Source organism: Cyprinus carpio, unplaced genomic scaffold, assembly GCF_018340385.1.
Source record: "Cyprinus carpio isolate SPL01 unplaced genomic scaffold, ASM1834038v1 S000006811, whole genome shotgun sequence".
NCBI classification, from domain to species: Eukaryota; Metazoa; Chordata; class Actinopteri; order Cypriniformes; family Cyprinidae; genus Cyprinus; species Cyprinus carpio.
The window spans coordinates 812,297-830,327 of record NW_024879397.1 but is presented as its reverse complement, the minus strand read 5'-3'; the positions used below and the strand labels follow the sequence as shown (position 1 = coordinate 830,327).

Sequence of the window (18,031 nt, the reverse complement as noted above, 5' to 3'; positions counted from 1 at the left end):
ACGCAACTGATTAAGGTTAAATGTTTCTGTAATTTCTGTTTTTTATAAAATTGATCTTGACCTTCGTATCGTATAACACATTTTTATGATAAAAACGTAACTTAATGAATTTCCCAAAACTCATATATAACGTGACAGTAGTTTTAAGCATTTAAGTCAGCTAATGTAAAGCTGACTGCTTCCTAACTTCTGTTTACACAGGACATAGATTGACATTTAAATTAATCAAGATTTTTTTTTTTCTGAATTTATAACTTATAACTCATCAAGCAAATCGTGCTAGTGGAGCTTACTGTCCCCTGGGAGGACAGGATGGAGGAGGCTTTCAAAAGGAAGAAGGCCAAATATCTTGAGTTGGTTGAGGCATGCAGAGGGAGTGGATGGAGGGCCCGTTGTGAGCCAATAGAAGAAGTGGGCTGCAGGGGCTTTCTAAGTCAATCTGTGTATCGGGCGTTCAGGCTCCTTGGCATCAGAGGGTTGCGGGAAAGAAGAGCCACTAAAAACATCAGTGAGGCCGCCGAAAAGCATCAAGGTGGTTATGGATCAAAAGGGGAGAAGTATGGAGTAGCGCGCTGCTTGGACACAAACCGGGGTCTGATCAACCCCGGTTGGGTCGCCCAGGTTAGGGTGTCTGAAGATCAAAGACCCGAAACACCCTATGACCCTGGGTCCTTCACTGAAGATGTGTCCAAGCTGCACCTTTAAGGTGTTTCAAAATCTAGCATAACTGGCTTAGCCAGTGACTTCCAGGAAAGGCTGGATGACGACCGTGAAAGTATGGTGACGACTGGAGAGATAGCGGACAGCTCGGAGAGACGGCAATCGTTGCAGTAAAGGTTAGCACCCTGAGCTGCAGCTCCCGTGAGGGGGCAACCACATCTTGCTACAGAAAACCCTACAGAAAGATACCCCCAGGGGTGCCGAGAGGGGGGGTGAGCACCCCAAAACGGATGGATTTCACAGTACCTGATATACGCAATGGTTTTTCGACGACGACAGCAACCTGCTTTTGTGGCAAGATCTGTAAGAACCTCAGAGGCCTGAGGATCCACCAGGCCAAGATGGGCTGCACAAGGAGGAAGCAAGTGGAGCAACGCACAGAGCCAGTGCTAAGCACTGACCCTGGTGAGACAGAGAAGGAGCAGGAACCGGAGTCACCCCACAGTGTCCAGAACCTCCATGCTCTACATGCTACACCTAGCAAACCATCAGAACACCGTCGGGTTTTATGGCCTGCTGCAAACAAGGAGGCAGAGTGGCAGCAGTTTGACGAGGATATTGAGGCTACTCTAGATGCATCATGCAGAGGAGAAGTTGATCAGCGACTGCAGTTGATGAGTACACTAATCAACAGCATCGGTGCAGAGAGATTTGGCATCAAAGTACCGAAGGCTCAGATCATCGCTAGGCCAAACCGGCGTGAGACCAAGATCTCCCAGCTCAGGAAAGAGCTGAAGGTCTTACACCGTCAGTATAAGAGAGCGAGCGAGGAGGAAAAGCCAGCCCTGACAGAGCTCAGGGACATCCTGAGGCAGAAACTCATCTCTCTACGGCGGGCTGAGAGGCACAGGAGGAGAGGTAGAGAGAGAGCTCGCAAGCGAATGGCCTTCATTGCAAATCCCTTTAGCTTTACTAAGCAGCTGCTGGGGCAGAAGCGGAGTGGGACCCTGCGATGCCCAAAGGAGGAGATCAATCAGTACCTCAGTGATAAATACAGCGACAGCAGGAGAGAGGAGAATCTGCCCACCTGCAGAGAGTTACCCACACCACCAGAACCCTCTTTCCAGTTTAACATCAAGGAGCCCACCTTAGCAGAGGTCAGGGACATCGTACAAACTGCACGTACCAGCGCAGCTCCAGGCCCAAGTGGAGTGCCATATAAAGTCTATAAGTATTGCCCGAGACTCTTGAAGAGGCTGTGGAGACTCATCAGGGTAGTATGGCGGAGGGGGAAGGTTGCCCAGCAATGGCGTCACGCAGAGGGTGTTTGGATACCAAAGGAGGAGAACGCGAGTGACATCACGCAGTTCCGCACCATCTCTCTGCTCAGTGTGGAAGGCAAAATCTTTTTCAAGATTCTTGTCAACGGATTATCTGAGTTTCTCATGAGGAATTCCTACATTGACACCTCGGTGCAGAAGGGCGGAGTCCCAGGCATGCCAGGCTGTTTGGAACACACAGGAGTGATCACCCAGTTGATCCGGGAGGCGAGAGAAAATCGAGGAGACCTAGCAGTCCTCTGGCTTGACCTAGCCGATGCCTACGGATCAATTCCGCACAAGCTGGTGACAACAGCTCTGACGATACACCACATTCCTGAGAAGATCATAGAACTCATAAGGGACTACTACAGTAGTTTCAGCCTGAGATTCACCTCTGGAACAGTAACATCTGCGGGGCACCGCTTAGAGAAGGGCATTATCACAGGCTGCACCATATCAGTGGTATTGTTTGCCCTAGCGATGAGCATGCTGGTCAAGGCTGCTGAGGTGGAATGTAGGGGCCCCCTGTCCAGATCCGGCATTCGCCAACCACCAATCCGAGCCTACATGGACGATCTGACTGTCACATCAACATCAGTGACAGGGTGCAGGTGGCTCCTCCGCGGTCTGGAAAGGATTATGGCATGGCCAAGAATGATGTTCAAGCCAGCCAAGTCCAGATCCTTGGTTCTGAGAAAGGGGAGAGTGGAGGACAAACACCGTTTTTACGTGGATGGAATCACTATTCCAACAGTGTCAGAGAAGCCCGTGAAGAGCTTAGGGAAGATCTTCGACAGCACCCTGAAGGACAAGGCAGCAGTGGAGGCAGCCCACATGGAGCCGAAGACCTGGCTATCAGCGGTGGACAAGTCCGGTCTTCCGGGGAAGTTCAAGGCATGGATATACCAGCATGGTATCCTGCCAAGACTCCTGTGGCCACTACTGATTTACGAAGTCCCAGTATCACTTGTGGAGGGCTTTGAACGTAATATCAGCCAATACCTGCATAGATGGCTGGGTCTGCCGAAGAGCCTGAGCAGCATTGCTCTGTATGGGCACAACAACAAGTTGCAGCTGCCTTTTACTGGCCTGACCGAGGAGTTCAAAGTCACCAGAGCCAGGGAGGTGTTGCTGTACAGAGACTCGGCTGACACCAGAGTCTCTTCCGCTGGCATCACGGTCAGAACTGGGAGGAAATGGCAAGCGGATAAGGCAGTCGACCAGGCAGAGGCGAGACTGAGACATAGTGTCTTAGTTGGCTCTGTGGCGGTGGGAAGAGCTGGTCTAGGCAGTCACACAAGACCACGCTACGACAAAGCCCAAGGACGAGAGAGACGCCAGATGGTGCAGGGAGAGATTCGTGCTGAGGTGGAGGAGGAGCGCCTAAGTAGGACTGTGGCAATAAGCCAACAAGGAGCCTGGGCCAATTGGAATCATGCAGCTGCCAGGAAAATCACCTGGACAGAACTATGGAAGTCTGAACCTGTAAGACTTAAGTTCCTGATTCAGTCGGTGTATGATGTCCTCCCAAGTCCATCTAACCTTTACACCTGGGGCCTAGCAGAAACACCAACATGCCCTCTGTGCCCGGCTCATGGTTCCCTGGAGCACATCCTGAGTTGCTGCCCTAAAGCACTAGGAGAGGGGAGGTACACGTGGCGCCATAACCAGGTGCTGAAGGTAGTAGCGGATACCATCTGCACTGCAATCCGGGAGTCTAAACATCAAGTCCCAGCGAGGCACAACATCTCCTTTGTTAGGGCAGGGGAGAAACCTCAGGGAGAACGTAAGGCCTCAACTGGACTGCTAGCCACGGCCCGAGATTGGAAGTTGCAGGAGGACCTAGGGAGGCAGTTAAAGTTCCCAGAGCACATAGCAAGGACGTCACTGAGGCCAGATCTGGTCTTAACATCTGACTCAACAAAGCAAATCGTGCTAGTGGAGCTTACTGTCCCCTGGGAGGACAGGATGGAGGAGGCTTTCGAAAGGAAGAAGGCCAAATATCTTGAGTTGGTTGAGGCATGCAGAGGGAGTGGATGGAGGGCCCGCTGTGAGCCAATAGAAGTGGGCTGCAGGGGCTTTCAAAGTCAATCTGTGTATCGGGCATTCAGGCTCCTTGGCATCAGAGGGTTGCGGTGAAAGAAGAGCCACTAAAAACATCAGTGAGGCCGCCGAAAAGCCTCAAGGTGGTTATGGATCAAAAGGGGAGAAGTATGGAGTAGCGTGCTGCTTGGAAACACAACCCTGGTTTGGGTCGCCCAGGTGAGGTGTCTGAAGATCAAAGACCCGTTATGGGGCGCTTCAGGAAGATGGGTCCAAGCTGCACCTTTAAGATGTTTTCAAAGAAGTGGCAAATGCAATTGCTAATGGTGAACTACGGAGCCCCAGACATGACCCAGGAGTCCACAAATTCACTATTTCCCATGTTATGAATAAATTATAACATGAATAAAATATAACAAAACTCTGATGCCAAAAAAGTCTCATTACAAAAAGATTGCAGTAAAGTCTTAAACCAAATAGCCAAAAATATTACATTAAATGGGGATGTAGCCTTTTCACAAATTCATCAATCAGTCTAACAAAAAGAACAGATTAGTAAATCCTGGGCACACAATGTACTTAATACGAGGTAACGAATTAATAAATCATGCTCATGATTTACTTAAAACCAATGACAAAGTAAGTCAAGACATAGAAACATAGTAAAATAGAAACATCAAGACACAGAATTAAATTTAGAAATGGAGGTGTTTCTTTAAAATTAAATTACAAAACTGTGCTAATAGATTTGCTAATTGTTTAATTTGGTTACTTTTGAAAGAACCTCTCATTTCTAAAGTTTGCTTCTTCTGTCCTTGATGTTTTGATTTCAAAGCTCACAATATGTGTAATGGCAATACTGATGGCTCAGCAAAGCAAGAAAGTGAGGTTAATATTATTTCTGGTAGAAATGGAAGAGGGGGTGAAATGTTTATTTTTTGTTTTGAATATATCAATTCTCGAAGTTTTCATGTAGAGTTATTTCTCACTGTCTTGTCCTGCAATTTGCAGTTTTTAAGTCAAATCAAAATGTCATATTAAATCCGCCTGAAATGTCATTGCTGGTGTCTCTTGAAGACTCCACATAAGCGTGAGGTTTCTAATGTTTGTTTTCCAGAACTAATTTTCTATTGTAACAAAAAAAACTGTATAAGAAAAAAGATGTTCTGCTTCCAGAAATGAATATCTTATACACATAGAAATAGACTCCACATAAGCGTGAGAGTGAGAAGCTCTTGGAAGTATATTTGATCATCTGAGTGATGTTAATCTTCACTTTGGATGACAAAATTAAACCTGACAAGCACATTTAATTTGCTGCTTGTTCTCCATGTTTGAGCGTGTAAAAGTATAAAATTTAACTAAATTAATATTTTGTGTAACATAGCGTCTCATTTATGATGTAAACCGGTGTAGTCTGCGTTGTTTTCTTCATGAAATGACCAGACGGACATCAGATGACAGCTCGACTTTCCTTTTATTCTCTGATAGGGCTGATAAAGACACAATATTATTTTTAGACTGTGTGAATTCGCCCTCTTTCGTTTCTCTCCCATGCAGAGACAGTGCAGAAAAGGGCAGAGAGAAATAAAACATTCAAACAATGAAATGAAATGAAATGTATTTGACAACATTGGTAACAAAACAGCATACCTGATAAAGACACAATATTATTTTTAGACTGTGTGAATTCGCCCTCTTTCGTTTCTGTAAGATGAATGTAGAGTGCAATGCAATTAACACGTGCTTAAAGTTCACATCGGACAGAAAAGTGATTAAACTTAATGAAATTACGAAAAAAATCATATACATGAAAAATAATGTCCCATATATGATGTATATGACAGATTTAAATACAGAAGTACTTTAAAATAAAAAAGATGTAATTGGATTAATTAGAGCTCATTAGAAACCCACCTCTCCCATGCAGAGACAGTGCAGAAAGGGAAGAGGAGGTGCAAAGACAGGAAATTAAGAACAACATTGCAGTCAGAAATTTAAAGGGGAAGGTTCCCACACAGGCATATCAGGTACACGTTTGAACATTTTGTGTAATTCTACATATGATGAAAATACTTTCTATACCCGTTACATTCACCCCCCCTAGAATTACACAAAATAATGAGAACATGGGAAAACTCTGTACACAGGTCACAAGAATTACTTAGTCCACACACCAAACAATCAGTGAGGACAATCAGCATTGAAAGCTACCCAACCACAGGATACAAATATGAAAGAAGTTGGCCAAACCTCTACACATGTTGTAGACATACACAAAGTGCCCATTACACTTCGAATAACTCAGACCTTCCACAGAACATGGCGAAATATAGGAAATGACACCTAGTGTCAAATACATTGCAGTACAATACACTGACCTAAACATGAATAACACGAGATCCAGATTCCATACCTAGCAAAGTTTCAAGTTGAACCATTGACTCAATTAGTCTACGTACAGGTCTAATTACCCTACCAAACCTGGTAGTATAGTGATCTCTGGGATCAGTAGGTGAAGAGGCACTAGCTAAAGTGCCCAAGTCAACAACAGATAAATCATCACGTGCCTCAGAAAGGGTTTGAGAAGAATGCGATGAGACCCAAGCAGCAACAGGATCTTCATCACAAACAGCTACATGAGAAATTACAGACAGAGACTCCGCATGTGACAATTCATCAGTGACTGGCATTGTGGAATCAGCCAGATCACACACAGACCGAGAAGGTGTGGAAGATGTACCATTACCCATATTTCCACTGACAGCAAAATCAAACTCAGTCGTGGGCAAAGGGAGAAAGTTAACTGGCAACAAGAGATTCCGATGCACTACTCTTTCTCAAAAAGATGTGTCACAGATCTTATAAATGTGCAAAGACGGGTTGGACGAAACAACGGAATACATGTTGGGCTCCCATTTATCGGCAAGCTTCCGTTTACCTCTACAGCCTTTGTTTGCAATGAGAACATGGTCACCAACCGACAAAGGTAAACCTCTGACTCTCTTATTGTACTGATCATACTGATGTTTTTGTTCTGCGGCAGAGTTCTTTTGAGCCAGCAGCATAGCAGACTGCAAATCTTTGACAAGGGATTGAACGTAGTCGTTGTAATCACAGATGGACTCATCACGAAGGACACTTTGAAACATAAGGTCAACAGGTAATCTCGGCACCCTCCCGAACATCAGGTAAAAAGGGGCAAACCCAGTTGTTTCATGGGCAGTGCAGTTATACACAAATGTCATTGTTTGCACTAACTGTGGCCACTTTTGTTTGGATCTAGGAGGAAGGGATTGTAGCATGTTACCTAACGTTCTGTTGAACCTTTCTGTTCCTCCATTTCCCATTGGATGGTACGGAGAAGTTCGTGATTTGTCTACACCGACAAGATCGAGAAGTTCTGCTATCAGCTCACTCTCAAAACTGGCTCCCTGATCTGAATGGAGACGCTGAGGAAAGCCATAGATGCAGAAGAATCCATCCCATAGTTTCTTAGCAACACTCTTAGCGGATTGGTTATGACAAGGAAAAGCGTGTGCTAGCTTGGTGAAATGATCTGTTATTACCAAGACATCCACAGATTTATTGTTCCTATCCTCAGCAGCCCAGAAATCAATACAAACAAGCTCCAAAGGGGCAGTGGTCTTGATGCTCTCCAAGGGTGCTCTTGCTGCTGGCTCTGGCGTTTTACTCAGGACACAACGAGTACAAGTCTTGACATAATCACGCACATCACGTTCCATCCCAGGCCAATAGAATCTTTGGCGAGCTAAGGACAGGGTACGTGGCTGACCTTGGTGACCAGCCAAATCATGAACACCGAAAAGAGCTTGTTGTTTCAGGGAATCAGGCAGCACAAACTGAACCCTCTTATGCTTCGTGAAAGGATCTTTAACAGCTCTGTAGAGAATGTCATTAAGCAAAAACAGTTTGTCCCACTGCTTCAACAACCTCAAAACATGCAAATCCTCATTCGTCCGCTCACGAAGGCCTGGAAGGTCTGCGCTTTCTGCCAACATAAAAGGCCACCCTCGAAATAACTGAATCATTGTGCTGATGACTCTGCAATTCAGACAATAAGAAGGTATGGGTTACATCTGGACAGTCGGGAATCAATGAACTCAAGTGATCAGCCAGGGATGTTGCTCTGGATACAGCTCCTGAATCCCAAATCATCACAAGATGACAAGATAGACGACACATCCTCAGCAGTCATGGAAATATCCCTCTCAGAGCTTTGGTTGAGTTTAGGGTCAAGTGACTGAGGCTGGCATGTAAGACGGAAAGTTTTCTGCACAGAATCATCTTCCATACTGTGTACGTGCTTTAGCAGTTCAGAGTAAGGTTCAGACAGAAGACGTTGACTCACAGGCTTGACAAACGGGTCACGACTGAGCGCATCTGCCACCACATTCAACCTTCCAGGGACATACTTGATTTTAAAGTTGTACGGGGCAAGCTTAGAAACCCAGCGCTGCTCACACGCATCTAACTTAGGTTTGGTCATGATATACGTGAGCGGATTGTTGTCAGTCCATACAGTGAACTCATGGCCTTTAAGCCAGTGACTGAACTTGTCACAGATGGACCACTTTAGAGCCAGGAACTCCAGTCTGTGCGCAGGGTAATTAGCTTGGCTCCGACTCAAAGACTTGCTGGTGAAGGCTGTAGGACATGCTTTATCCTTGCCAGTGGGTACTTGAGAAAGCACTGCACCTACGCCATCCAATGATGCATCAGTGCAGAGACTTAAGGGGCGCTCAAAGTCAGGGTGAGGGAGAACGACGCTCTGGATAAGGGCTCTTTTAAACTCCTCAAAGGCGACATCACAGGCCGGAGTCCAGTTTTGGGGAGACAACTCTCAGAAAGTGCCGGCTCTTTTACAACTGCTTGTGCCTCTCACCAAATGTTTTTTCCAGCCGTCTAATTGAACAGTGGCTTTGCGATTCGTGAACACCCAGGGATAAAGCTTTGGTAGTACAGAACCATGCCCAGAAACGATCTTAGTTTCTTCGGCGAAGGTGTGAAGCCATCCTCTTTCATTAGATCTTTTTTCTGAAAGGCAGAAATGACCGCTACCTTGTCTTCCTCATCCACAGAAACTCCAGAACTGCTGATCACATGGCCCAGAAACTTGATGGAGCGCCTGAGAAAACAACACTTTTTTTGAGCCAACTTCAGATTACTAGCTCTCAACCTAGTAAACACCACTTCCAAGCGTTTCAAGGCCTCCTGCTCAGAACGGGCAAAGACCAGCAAATCATCGAGATAACAAAGTAGGCTGGAAAAGTTGAGATCTCCAAAAATGCTGAGCATCATGCGCATAAAGGATGCCGGACTGTTACACAGGCCCTGGGGAAGGCGGTTATATTCATATAATCCCATGGGTGTTGTAAACGCTGTGTAATGCCGATCAGACACATGGAGTGGGATGTTGTAAAATCCCGATGTTAAGTCCATAGAGCTGAAAAGAAGATTCCCTCCAAGAGCAGCTAAGCAATCCGCTTGATGTGGCAAAGGATGAGCATCCTTGATAGTCTTCGCGTTAAGCCAGCGAAAATCAGTACAGACTCTCATAGATCCATCCTTCTTCCAAACCATTACCAAAGGAGATGCATATTCGCTGACAGATTTACTAATAATGCATTTCTCTTCCATTTCAGAAAGAACTTCTCTCAACTTTTGGTAGTGGGCCGGAGGGATTCGGCGATAAGGCAGGCGGAACGGGCGCTCATCACACAGATGAATTCGGTGTACAAAGTCTTTCACCTCCCCACAATCAAGTCGGTCTCTGGAGAAAACATCATGATAAGACACTATTAGAGTCGCCAACTCATCCTTCCATGACTCGGAGACTTCACACCCATCAATATCAATGTCCTCTAAACCATACTCGTGCAGCAGCTGCACAGGGTCAACGGATAGAACGGGCTTGGGGAGAGCAGAATCAGTGACATCATGAGGTTTGCACACGCCTTGCGTGAGAGAAACATCTTCCACTGCCAGACAAGGGGACACATCTGCCAGCTGGGTGTTACGTCGAAGAGTTATCAGAGACGGGGTAGGATTCAGAATCTTCATCGGTACCCATCGATCACCCCACATAGGAGACACAACACGTCCAACAAGAACATGACGGGGTGCTGAACGTGAAGTAGTGGGTTCAACAATGACTGTGCTGCCTGGGGAAATAAGAGTGTTAGCAGGTAATTTTCCCCACACAAGGTGCTCACTTCTGGGGAGTAAAGTGACTGCCTGACAAAGCCTCACTGAGCCAAGTTTATCAGGTTGAGTGGAACCAGAACAACGGGAAACACAGCTCAAAAGCTCGAGAAACTCTTCACATTCTGGGTTGCTGTTTTGACAGGAAATTAGTTCCCAGTACTTCTTTTTTGGCTTTCATCTTCTGAAGCACGAATTTGATGACGTTACTGCCAATAATGAACTCGTCCTTCTGTCCAGGAACTAATAAAGTAGGTACGATGAACTTAAATCCATAAACTTCTACTTCCAGGTCATATGTGCACTTAGGCTGAATAGTAAGACCACCACAGCCAACGAGGACCACGTTACCAGGAACAGCAGAAGGTTGTGGGAGAACTCCATCGGCACGCAACCTTGATTCCCCTTCCATACTCAGGGTGCAAGCCATACTACCTGAATCAAGCAAACCATTCAGTATAGACTGGCTGCCAACGGTCACTGGAACATAGAAGAGATCACTAGCTCCATTAATTTTCTGAGATCCCACATATAGCACCGTTTTGTTGTTGGGTGGCAATAACTTGCAAGTATTTACAAAAATTTCTTGTGGGTCTGACTCTTCATTTAGGGGAAGTTCACCACTGCCCATGCTTACCCCCTCCACACATGGGCTATTTAGTTTAACTGGGTGGTAGGAGAAAGTGGTTCAAGGCCTGCCGCATCAGGGCAATTACTTTTAAAGTGTCCAGGTTTGAGGCAGTTACGACAAAGCCTATGGCGCATGCAGTGCGCATACGTGGTGTGCTCTGTAGACCGACACACTCTACACGTTGAATTCACACTGGACTTGGGGTCTGAAGTTTTGATGGTTCTACCAGGATGAGACGAGGAAAGTGAGGCACTGCATAGTGATAAAACTTTATCCATCATGCTAACCAACTGCTGCACACTGGCATCAGGCGTAAAAGGAGAGGCATTGGGGTTGAGCTGACTATTTGTGCATGGTAACTGACCTGATGAGAGTTCAGGCTGTTTGGGAGAACTGGGTATAAGATCACCACTGACAGTGACAGTGTTCTGATGGCAAGCGGACACAGGTAAGTAGCGTGTGGTTCTAACGGAAGCTCTTTTTAGGTTCCTGCTGTGACTATCCAGTCGCTCTTGAACCTCAGCAGCAGTCCACTGTTCAGCAGGCTTGAACTGAAAAGACAAAGCAAGGCCGGGATCTGGACAGTGAGAGACAAACATCATTACAGCTTCAGCTGCAGGGTCTTCAACGCATTTGTTGCGCCTACGTAAACACTCATCAGCCACATCAATTGCCTTATTCAATCGTATCCAATAGTCCATTGGGCTCTCATCCGTCTTAGGGAGTGTGTTGTAAAAGTCAGCCATAGGCATGTTCGAATACGTCAACTCACTGAAATTTCGTTTCAGAATGTCAAACACTGTTCTAGGGAGCACTGTAGCAGTCGGCTCTGGGAAAACTGCGCAAGGACACTTTGACTACATCCCTCGCTTTTCCTGCTAATCTGCTCAAAATGGCATCAGTGGCTTCAGTGTCATTGGTGTATTTCTTACTGTTCAAATAACTGCACATCATGTCTTCCCATTCATGCACAGTAAATGAATCACTTTTATCACCCCTAAAGAAAGGTGGAGGTTTAACATCATGTTGGACAAAGACATTAAAGTTAGAAGCCTCAACACATTCACTTGAATGTTGCACATCTGACTTTGACTGCATTTGGCTGGGCTGTTGTGCTAAATTGAGACTGGCTGAAATGCTCTGACCAATTTTCTGTGCTAAATCAGAAATAATTCCCCCTAAAGACTCAGCAGAAATTGCATGATCAGCATTCGTACGTGCAAAAGGGGTAGAGCAAGCAGCTGGGCTCCCTGAAGCACCTATAGCTGAATCAGACATGTGTACATAGTCAGTTTCTGGATTAAAGAATGTCCTCCCTCTTCCAAAACACTGATTTGAAACATCAGACCTTTTGTTCTGTACACTAGCCCCACTACCCCTGCCTGCTGGGAACATAGCACTGGGCCGATGCACAGGACTAAGATTTTCCTGACTATCAGTGTCCTCAAACATGACTCAGAAGAAATAATAAACAGAAAAATGCAATAACCGCCTCAGAAAATTCAAAATCGCAAACTGAAATGAAAATAAAATATATACTTAGAAGAAATAAACAAACACAAAACAGTTCAGAATTCAATATGAAGGATACAATGCTTGATGGTCACTGAAGCTTTCCTTAACGCAAAGTCTCTCTTAATTAATGTGCTTTATAGCGATGAAAGTCTTCCGGAGAAGAAAAAAGAAGAAAAAAAAAAAAAATAAATAAATAAATAAAAAAAAATGTTGATCAGAAAGTCAATGAAACTCTATACCGTCCCTTTAAAAAGCAACAGTCTGTCCCGCGATGTTGGTTACACACGCGCCCTCCTTATCTACGAGCAACGAGCTGCTGCGAGCGATGACGGTGAGGGAGATCGGGAGAGGCGACCGGCGAAGCAGGCGAGCCGTCACGCACCCACGGGGATCTGCGAAGAGCTGATCAGATGATCCGAAATGGACACGGCACCACGTGTAACCGGTGTAGTCTGCGTTGTTTTCTTCATGAAATGACCAGACGGACATCAGATGACAGCTCGACTTTCCTTTTATTCTCTGATAGGGCTGATAAAGACACAATATTATTTTTAGACTGTGTGAATTCGCCCTCTTTCGTTTCTCTCCCATGCAGAGACAGTGCAGAAAGGGCAGAGAGAAATAAAACATTCAAACAATGAAATGAAATGAAATGTATTTGACAACATTGGTAACAAAACAGCATACCTGATAAGACAATATTATTTTTAGACTGTGTGAATTCGCCCTCTTTCGTTTCTGTAAGATGAATGTAGAGTGCAATGCAATTAACACGTGCTTAAAGTTCACATCGGACAGAAAAGTGATTAAACTTAATGAAATTACGAAAAAAATCATATACATGAAAAATAATGTCCCATATATGATGTATATGACAGATTTAAATACAGAAGTACTTTAAAATAAAAAGATGTAATTGGATTAATTAGAGCTCATTAGAAACCCACCTCTCCCATGCAGAGACAGTGCAGAAAGGGAAGAGGAGGTGCAAAGACAGGAAATTAAGAACAACATTGCAGTCAGAAATTTAAAGGGGAAGGTTCACACACAGGCATATCAGGTACACGTTTTGAACATTTTGTGTAATTCTACATATGATGAAAATACTTTCTATAATTAGCATATTGTGAAAAAATTCATAAATTAAAACAATACAGGTCATTCTCAAAAAATTAGCATATTGTGAAAAAATTCATTATTTTCCATAATGTAATGATAAAAATAAAACTTTCATATATTTTAGATTCATTGCACACCAACTGAAATATTTCGTCTTTTATTGTTTTAATACTGATGATTTTGGCATACAGCTCATGAAAACCCAAAAATTAGCATATTTCATCCGACCAATAAAAGAAAAGTGTTTTTAATAATAAAAAAAAAGTCAACCTTCAAATAATTATGTTCAGTTATGCACTCAATACTTGGTCGGGAATCCTTTTGCAGAAATGACTGCTTCAATGCGGCGTGGCATGGAGGCAATCAGCCTGTGGCACTGCTGAGGTGTTATGGAGGCCCAGGATGCTTCGATAGTGGCCTTAAGCTCATCCAGAGTGTTGGGTCTTGCATCTCTCAACTTTCTCTTCACAATATCCCACAGATTCTCTATGGGGTTCAGGTTAGGAGAGTTGGCAGGCCAATTGAGCACAGAAATGCCATGGTCAGTAAACCATTTTACCAGTGGTTTTGGCACTGTGAGCAGGCATGAGGTCATGCTGAAAAACGAAATCTTCATCTCCATAAAGCTTTTCAGCAGATGGAAGCATGAAGTGCTCCAAAATCTCCTGATAGCTAGCTGCATTGACCCTGCCCTTGATAAAACACAGTGGACCAACACCAGCAGCTGACATGGCACCCCAGACCATCACTGACTGTGGGTACTTGACACTGGACTTCAGGCATTTTGGCATTTCCTTCTCCTCAGTCTTCCTCCAGACTCTGGCACCTTGATTTCGAATGACATGCAAAATTTGCTTTCATCCGAAAAAAGTACTTTGGACCACTGAGCAACAGTCCAGTGCTGCTTCTCTGTGGGGAATGTGGCACCTGTAGCCCATTTCCTGCACACGCCTGTGCACGGTGGCTCTGGATGTTTCTAGTCCAGACTCGGTCTGGAATCGGTCCTTCTCCACAATCTTCCTCAGGGTCCGGTCACCTTTTCTCGTTGTGCAGCGTTTTTTGCCACACTTTTTCCTTCCCACAGACTTCCCGCTGAGGTGCCTTGATACAGCACTCTGGGAACAGCCTATTCATTCAGAAATTTCTTTCTGTGTCTTACCCTCTTGCTTGAGGTTGTCAATGATGGCCTTCTGGACAGCAGTCAGATCGGCAGTCTTACCCATGATTGCGGTTTTGAGTAATGAACCAGGCTGAGTTTTTAAAAGCCTCAGGAATCTTTTGCAGGTGTTTAGAGTTAATTAGTTGATTCAGATGTTTAGATTAATAGCTCGTTTAGATAACCTTTTCATGATATGCTAATTTTTTGAGATAGGAATTTTGGGTTTTCATGAGCTGTATGCCAAAATCATCAGTATTAAAACAATAAAAGACCTGAAATATTTCAGTTGGTGTGCAATGAATCTAAATATATGAAAGTTAAATTTTTATCATTACATTATGGAAAATAATGAACTTTTTCACAATATGCAAATTTTTTTGAGAAGGACCTGTAATTAAAAATGTATAATTCTAATGGATAAATATAATTGCAGTATATGATGCTTAGTTATAAAAAAAACTAAAATATAATAATAATAATAATTTAAATGTTTCAGTATTCGACAGAAAAAAATCATAATGAACAAAAATATGAGGCTTTGTGGTTCACGCATGTTTCAGTATTCGACAGAAAAAAATCATAATGAACAAAAACATGCAAAAATCTCCCACTGCTCACGCCGAATGGCACGGTGAACGACTGTTTCCAGTGAATATGTGCGTGAGGCACCAGCGCGATCAAACAGCTGAAACAGAAAATACTCCATTTTTGGTCACACAGTGAAGGCATAATTCGAAAATGCAAACTGTTAGCAAACTCAAGAATAATAACAGAATTAATAAGAATTATTTCTAAATGCTGGACCGTTCTCATTTTGCTCTTTTTTTTTTTTTTAACCAAGAATGAACCGAAATGACCCTAAGACTATCCCACGCTTTGAAATTAACTCACTGTACATTTTCTAATGGTTTTTAAGTATGTTACAATGTTATATTATAAATGTTATTGTTGTTTTACTTCCTCCTTTCATCTCCATTAACAAACCAACATTTTACAATTACATTCGTTCGCAATCCGTCCCTTTGCACCACCTGGCGGTAGTTTCACAAATGATTGTAACACACGACTGACTTGCAGTTAACGACGCGGCCCTGCAGTGGCGGTGCAGTGGCGGTACACACGGCGGTAATACCCATTCTGGTTGTCCACCTACTGTAGCCTTCATAAAATTGTACACTGGTGTTCTCATTAAAGAATCTCTTTCTGACAGAGACAGATCTAGATTCAGTGGAAGCAGAGATCAGCAAATCAAAGAAAATACAGAAGTGATCAGATAGTGCTACGTCCTTAATAACAATGGATGAAATGTTTAGACCCCTACTGATGATTAAATCTGTCCACCTTTGTGTGTGGGTCCATGCACATGCTGAATCAGGTCAAAAGTGTTTAAAACCGTTATCATTTCTTTCGTAGTATTGTTTTCAGCATTATCTATGTGAATATTAAAATCCCCTGCAATAGCAAAACAGTCAAACTCTGAGGAAATCATTGATAACATTTCTGTGACCTCTTCAACAAAGGCTGGAGAGTATTTTGGAGGCCTGTAAATAATGATAAACAAAATGCGTGGAGCACCTTTCAGCACAATCCCTAGATATTCAAAAGACAAGTACTGACCAAATCACACTTGCTTGCATTGATAGACATCTTTAAACAGAGCAGCTACACCTCCACCTCTCCTAACAGTCCTGCAGACACTCATGAAAGTAAAGTTAGGAGGGGCTGCTTCATTGAGGACTGTTGCACTACAGCTGTCTTCTAGCCATGTTTCATTTAGAAACATAAAATCCAGGTTGTTTGAGGTTATTAAGTCCATTGATCAGAAATTATTTATTTTTAAGTAAGGAATGTTTAAAAATGCTTCCTTGATAGCATTACTTTATGTCCAAATAGCAGTCTGTTTGCTGCATAACAGGCCATAGATTAGATGTGTCAGCTGTATGGCTTGAGAAAGCCTTAGACTTTCTAACAAGTGATAAAACAGAAATAGAGAAAACTTGAGAAAAACGGTTGCTTGATGAAAGCAGCATATTGTTGTATTTCTGTTACTAATGTTTCTGATAATGGAGTCGGCTACTTTCAGAGTCCTGGGCTCGGCTGCGCTCTGAGCTGAATGCCGCTGTCTGCTCGACCTGGAGTGCCTGTTAGTAGCGATGTTAGCAGTTGGCTGATCTGATCCATGTTTAATCACATTTGGAGATTCCTCACCCACATTCATCCTGTTCTCAAGATGTATAGGGGGTGGTAGAATACCAGTGTTGGCAAGACTTGTCATTGCTGTATCTGGGGTAGAGGATGCTATGGCAGCGATACGAGACACTCGTGACAATCTGATGTCTCGAGTGACTCTGGGTCTCGCTCCCTGTTTGTGCCATCGATCAGTTTTGGCTTGTTCCTCTTCACCTGGTATAAACTGTTGAGATTCATTAGATTCAGGGGACTCACCGGCTGTATGCTGAAGTGGTCTGTGATGATGCTCTGGTTTCAAGAAACGCAATCCTTTGTAGAAGTTTGCAGCAGCCCACATAGCAAATGTCTTCCCCACATAGCAAATGTCTTCTATCATCAACAAGTAGATTTCACAAGAGGCATTTTCTCTCTCTCTTCTGTTTGAAATGTAGGCAGCTGTGTTTTTTCCCCCCGTCACCGGAATGCAAGCTGCTGGCAATGGGAGGCAAGAAATCTAATTTTTCGTAGTATTATTCCAGTCCTGAAAGTTTTTGATTTTAGTGTTTATGCCAAAAATGTGTTGTTTGAGCACTGTGCTGATCTGCTGAAGTTATAATCTTATAAAAATCTGAGAATAGTACAGAAACAAGGAGCAAAGCGCAGAGCAGTAAGCAAGAGCATGCGAACAGTAGCGAAGCCAGAAGCATAGTATTTTTAAGTACATAAATATGCAAATATATTTGTAGTATACTCAGCATCAAATAAATGTATTTCAGAAACATTTTAGTATATTTATTTTTCACTAGGGCATACAAAGATGGGTATATATTTTCTGCATTCACACAGCAGGAGAATGTTTTCGAACCAATATTCATAAACAACACTTTCCATCATCGGGTGATCAGGTTTTTTTTTAAAAAAGAACACATGTACATGTCATTTCAAAGAAGTGTACAATTACAAACATCTCAACATTTATTTGTGCTTTGACTTACAGGTTAACATGCCAGATCTTTGTATTTGAGAATTGTTTAATGTGCTTTCGAAACACTGTATATATGGATGGATGTATATGATGTGTCGAGGGGCGGGGGTGTCTTTCTAAAATCTTGTCTCTATGGACCAACAGTTCATTCCTTTTCTTTACACAATAAGTTACTCTGTACAGTGTTGCCCAATTCCTGCATG

At 43.5% G+C, this 18,031-nt stretch overlaps 1 protein-coding gene across 1 annotated transcript; it reads left to right on the top strand.

The window, feature by feature from the left end:
- Positions 1–793: 793 nt before the first annotated feature.
- LOC109064836 lies at positions 794–4,121 on the top strand. Its single transcript, XM_042756202.1, has one exon. The coding sequence runs from the start codon at positions 951–953 to the stop codon at positions 4,119–4,121; it is 3,171 nt and encodes a 1,056-aa protein (XP_042612136.1). The 5' UTR covers positions 794–950.
- Positions 4,122–18,031: the final 13,910 nt, after the last annotated feature.

Coding starts and splice junctions, on each gene's coding strand:
- LOC109064836 (XM_042756202.1), top strand. CDS start 951: ATGGATTTCACAGTACCTGATATACGCAATGGTTTTTCGACGACGACA.